Source organism: Gossypium arboreum, unplaced genomic scaffold, assembly GCF_025698485.1.
Source record: "Gossypium arboreum isolate Shixiya-1 unplaced genomic scaffold, ASM2569848v2 Contig00190, whole genome shotgun sequence".
NCBI classification, from domain to species: Eukaryota; Viridiplantae; Streptophyta; class Magnoliopsida; order Malvales; family Malvaceae; genus Gossypium; species Gossypium arboreum.
This window is the reverse complement of record NW_026440309.1, coordinates 332,593-338,629: the sequence shown is the minus strand read 5'-3', so window position 1 is coordinate 338,629 and position 6,037 is coordinate 332,593. Positions and strand designations below refer to the sequence as shown.

At 33.9% G+C, this 6,037-nt stretch overlaps 1 protein-coding gene across 1 annotated transcript; it reads left to right on the top strand.

Annotated features, from left to right (window-relative positions):
• The first annotated feature begins 2,800 nt into the window (after window positions 1-2,800).
• LOC108473512 (receptor-like protein kinase FERONIA) lies at window positions 2,801-5,197 on the top strand. Its single transcript, XM_053024835.1, has 3 exons — window positions 2,801-3,704; window positions 3,832-4,238; window positions 4,826-5,197. Exons 1-3 carry the CDS (start codon window positions 2,801-2,803, stop codon window positions 5,195-5,197), a joined length of 1,683 nt encoding a protein of 560 aa, XP_052880795.1.
• The last annotated feature ends 840 nt before the right edge of the window (window positions 5,198-6,037 follow it).

Genomic DNA, 6,037 nt, shown 5'->3' with positions numbered 1-6,037 from the left:
TGATTGTGTAGCCTCTAGTAGGGCAATTACATGTTGTAAACTAGATTGACAAATCACAACAAAGGAAATGAATGATATGACTCTTACTAAAGGATTTGAGTACCGGTTAACATGAAGAAAGTTTGTCTGCTTTGGTGTTATAGGCGTCAGATACGTCCAAGGAAAGGTAACAGTGTATAGATTGTTTATGTATGGTACTCGTAATCGGCATATTGTGTGATTGTTTAACTCTTTGAATTGACCCGTTTAGGGTAATAGTAAATATTTGATATGATTTCTACGGAACTCACTAAGTTCTTTGAACTTACTTAGTTACCTTTCATTCTTAGGCTTGTTGTTGAAGTAAAGGAATTTCAAGACTACGCTAGAGGACAATTGTTTGTTGTGAGATTTCTAGTGTTTTGTATTATGCATGACATGAGGTAATGTTAAGATGTTTAATTTTGAAGAACGAATCTCGTATTTAAACTTATGTTCATGAAAGTATGATTTTACTGAAATTACAGTGAAGTATTTATGTTTTCTTTCTTTTGAAATGTACTATTTCATGTAGTCCTGTACGACAAATGGTTTATATTTCATAACAACTTACACTATAGTTTAATTAGTTTGTGCCAGAAATAGCTTTAAAGATAATGGTTTTAAAATAGTGACACGACATTCTTGGATCTTCTTTGAGGATCAAGTTTGGAGTGTTACATTCTCTATGTGTTCCACGAATCAGGCTAGTTTAAGTGGGTCGAAAGAGCCCCATTTAATTAGTTGACCTCCATAAGATGTTCTGTGTGCAATGGTCACGAGCTTTAATACACGGTCGATGACACTAGACCATTAATAAGGTAAAGAATGTTTAAACACATATATATTTACATTATCACAAATCATAGTTTCATATAATACTCATTTATACCATGGTCATCTTAATTTAAATCATAGCATTTCATATCATCATATACAAACCAAATAATGAGAAAATTAGGATTCATACCTTAAACAAGCTAGTTTGTAATGAGACATATATATTGAATTCAAATCATAAAAGTACAAACCATATTAGTTACTCATCTACAACTTTCATCTTTCCTTTATTTCGAGACGACATGATGTTGTCTTCAGCTACATTCGATAATTCAATAATAAAAATGATATTAGTTTCCACCCAAACACACAAAAACATATAATCAAACATATGTTGCATTTTATTCATTTTAGCCCTTATATTCGAAATGTTCATATTTTTGGTATTTAATATAGAATCATGATCTAATTTTATATTATTTCATTAAGGACCTTATACTTCTAATCTATAGCATAATTTCTTAATAAATTTTAATTTATTCAATTTAGTCCCTAATGTCAAAGTGAATGAACCTTTAATTCTAAGCTAGTTCCATGATATTCTAATACAATCTTAGTAAAATCTAAGTTGATGAGACAGCACTAAGGCCTCATTGCAATTTAGATAATTTTTTAAAAAGTTTTAATAATTTTTAATTTCAAACTGATTTTAACTTTTGAATCATACAATTCATTTTAATCGAGATAATGTCACATTTAGTAAATGTACTTTTATAAATGTTCAATATTGTAATTGTACTTTGAAAATGTCCAATGTGGTATTTGAACTATTAATATGTATTTTATTATGATACATATACTTTAATAAAATGTCTAATGTGGTACCTAACTATCAATATGTGTTTTATAATAGTACCGTGTTAACAATGTTAGTGAATTGCTAAACCATCAAAAAATTCAATACATAGACTTTTTCCTCCAAATCATTAAGTCCACATGAATAATACAACATTATGTGAATAATTTAAAAACAAAAATTAAATTTAAAAACAAATAACTAAGTTAAAATTTCATCTTCTCCATTTAAGCATATGATCATCTTCTTGAAGAATTTTTCATTTGAAATAATATTTTAAATTTATATTTAAATAATATTTTAATTATACATAAAAAATACAAGTATTTTCATGTTAGTTTAGTATTCACTTCTTTTTTATTAACCACATGTTTAGCTATTTGTTTTTTTTCAATTTAATTTTTATTTTATTTAAATTTTCACATAATATTATATTATTCATGTGGATTTAATGATTTGAAAAAAGTTCTACATATCAATTTCCATTGGTTAATTTAATAACTCACTAAGGTTGTTAACTCTAGGTATCATAATAACACATATTGATAATTTATGTATCATATTAAATATTTTATAAAAGTATAGATACCAAACGTGATATTATCCCATTTTAAATCAATTAGTTAAGTAGTTGACCTTCGGTCAATCTTATTTGTGAAAATATATTTAATTCAAACAAGTTTCGCGATTACCTTTTCTATTTAACTTTCCAATCATCTAGCTTTAATTTGCAGCAATATATAAAAAAGAAAAAAGAAAAAAGAAAAGAAAGACTCGTAACCTATAAACAAAAAGCTGTATGAATTTGCAAATATAGTGATAAAACATGTTCCCATTCCATCAACATATATTTACATAGACAAATGTACTCATAGTCAGTTTTCAATTGTTTTCATGGAGAAATACTCGGTAATAATTCTCATAACCATCCTTCAGTCAGTCATTTTTGTTGCATCAGAGCAGCCTGCATACATTCCAACTGATAATATCACCCTGAATTGTGGAGCTACAACCGACTTATTAGCTAATGATGGCAAATCTTGGGCAGCAGACAAGACTTCAAAATTTGGACCTTTCAAATCATCCCACAACAAATCGTAAGCCTACAAAGCTAATACTCAAGACGGTTCCGAAACCGTGCCTTATATGACCGCCCGAGTTTCCCATTCCGAATTCAAGTACACTTTCCCTGTTACTCTAGGCCAGAAATTTGTTCTTCTCTACTTCCATGCAGCGTCCTATAAAGAATACGACAGATCCAAGGCCTTTTTCCCTGTCAAAGCTGGTTCTTTCACTTCGCTAAAAAATTTCAGTGCTTCCCTTGTTACAAATTCAAAGGGAAGAAATTGGTTTCCCAGAGAATTCTGTTTGAACGTGGAAGATAATGAGGTGTTGGACCTTGTTTTCACTCCATCTCGTAGTGCTTCAAACGATACTTATGCTTTCATCAATGGAATTGAGATCGTGTCGATGCCTACCAATCTTTACTACATACAGCCTGACTCACAATATGTCCCTTTCATCGGTCAGAGATATCCATTCCCTGTTGAGAATGTCACCGCACTTGAGATGGCGTATCGATTGAATGTTGGGGGCCAATCCCTTTCGCCCATCGATGATACTGGCCTTTTCAGGCTTTGGTCCGATGACTTTTTTTACATGACAAAAAATAGCTATGTCACTGTCAACACCTCCGTGCCAATCAACTACATAATGATTCAAAGATATACGGCACCGGAGATGGTTTATCGGACTGCACGGACAATAGGACCTAGTCTTACGTACAACGAGAAGCATAACTTATCATGGAGATTGCTCGTGGGTTCAGGATTCAAGTATATGGTGAGGCTTCATTTTTGTGAACCACAAGATCTGATAAACTCTCCGGGAGACCGAACATTTAAGGTCTCTATAAACAGTCAGACGGCTGAAGAAAATGCTGATGTGCTTATGTGGACCAGACATGGCAGAGTTCCGATTTTTAAGGATTATGTCGTGTTTGTATCAAAGGAGTACATCACCATAGATTTCATCCTATTCATCATCTTAAGTACTATGATGTTATCTTAAATGGGATTGAAGTGTTCAAATTAAGCAACTCTGATGGCAATTTGGGTGAACCAAACCCTGAACTACATGTGGCTCTACCCCATCTTCGGATTCGTCCAATTTTGCAGGTGCAAAATCCAAGAAGAGAAGCTTGCTAATTGCTTGTGTTGGATGTGTGGCTAGTTTGATTACCATAATTTCTTTATTGGTTTGCATGGTTGTTCGGCGGCAAAGAAAGGGAACAAGTTGGCTTTGCTGGTGGGTAAATCAAAACGAAGGGAAATCCACAAGGACCTCACTGTTACCAGATGAACTATGCCGCTATTTTTCACTGGATGAGATCAAAGCTACTACCAACAATTTCCATGATGATTTAGTTGTTGGGAAATGTGGGTTTGGGAAAGTATTCAAAGGTTTCATAGATGAAGGTGAAAAGATAGTTGCAATCAAGCGCCTGAATCTAGAATCCAGTCAAGGTATTGGAGAGTTCTTAACAGAGATTGAGATGTTGTTTCAGCTCCGCCATGTTCATTTGGTGTTGTTGGGATTTTTGATAGCAACAAAGAAAAAAACAAAGCAGAGGAAGAAATGCAGTATAAAGAACAAGGAAGCAAGAAAAATTTACTTACTCACAAATGTGTGACAAGGAAGCAATAACTAATATGTTTGATTTTTCAATAAGAAAAACAATACATATATAGCCAACTACATCACTTATTGCTACCTATCAGAAGCAGCCTAGTAACTTTAAAAACATTGCTTGTACACTCAAACAAGCCACCTAAACTAGTCAACATTGGGACCATAAAAAGTTAACTTGCACAAAAGCTAATTCCATAATCAGCACCTAAAAATATCAAAACAATACTAACTTAGTTCATTTTGAACTAAGTAACTTAACAAAGTAACTAAACAACCTTGCTGTTACAGCAAGCATTCGTGCTGCAGCATGCACAATTGCTAGCACGTACTTCATCCAGAGATATTACAGCTAAACAGCCTTGTAACATTTGTGTTGCAGCATGTTTACAAGCTGCATGCACTTCATCCGAAGATATTACAGTAGCTTCATGTGCTGCATGCACTTTAACCAAAAATATCATAGCAGCATGGTATCAACAGGTGTCCTTAATCAGATACTGCAATGAGAAACAAGAGATGATTCTGTTGTATGATTTTATGAGTAATGGGACTCTCTCGGATCATCTTTACAGTACTAGCTTTGCCTATGATCCTCTCATATGGAAGCAAAGGCTTGAGATTTGCAATGGAGCTGTAATAGGATTGAACTATCTTCATACAGAAGTGAGGCATACTATTATCCACCGTGATGTGAAGACAAGCAACATTCTCCTAGATGATAAGTTTACTGTCAAGGTTTCAGATTTTGGGTTGTCAAAAGAAGACCCCAAAGACGAGATGCTCATAACTGGGATAAAGGGCACTTGCGGCTACATGGACCCGGAGTATGCTCGGGGTCATAAATTAACCTAAAAATTAGATGTATATGCATTTGGTGTTGTGTTATTTGAAGTGTTATGTGCAAGAAAAGCTGTAAATACGAAATTGCCCGAATCTCAAATGAGCCTGGCACATTAGGCCAAGCAATGCATTGCAGATGGGATACTGTACAAGGTTATTGATCCATATTTGATTGGAAAGATAGCTCTAAAGTGTTTTAAGGTGTTTGTCGAAATTGCAGAAAGTTGCATAGCAGATGTTGGAACCGATAGGCCATCAATGAATGGTGTGATGGAAAGGTTGGGGTTTGCTATAGAGTTGCAAATGGCTGCTGATGCTGAGATGTCAAAGATGGACCCGGCAAGTGAGTGTAGCTACCTGGATATAGTGTTCCTAGTTGCTCGAGACATGGACTTCAACGATGAATCAAAGGTGGATTCGGAGTTAGATTCGAATGTATGCAGAGGAGTAGGGTTATTAGATTCAGATACTAATGGACTGACTTATCCTACTATTGGTTCAAGCACATCAATGTACACCTTCTTCAGCACCATCAACAACACAAAAAGCATAGGAAATTAGAAAATCAAATTTGGAGACTTCATGCAGCCAAAAGGCTATATCTCTTAATTTCGTTTCTTTTTGCTAATTAGTAAATTAGGTTTGTTGAACTAGTTTCATGCTTTAGTCTTAGTCATCTCTATTAAGGGTTTGCATTTGATGTATTAGTAATGTTTAAAATTGGTGGTTGTTTCAACGTAGGAAGACCATAAATATAATTTGCTTTTATTTTGGTCTCTCTTACCTTGTTCAAGTACAAATCACTTAGCCATTGGTTGCCTTTTGACTTCCTTGTTTACTCTCCATCATAAA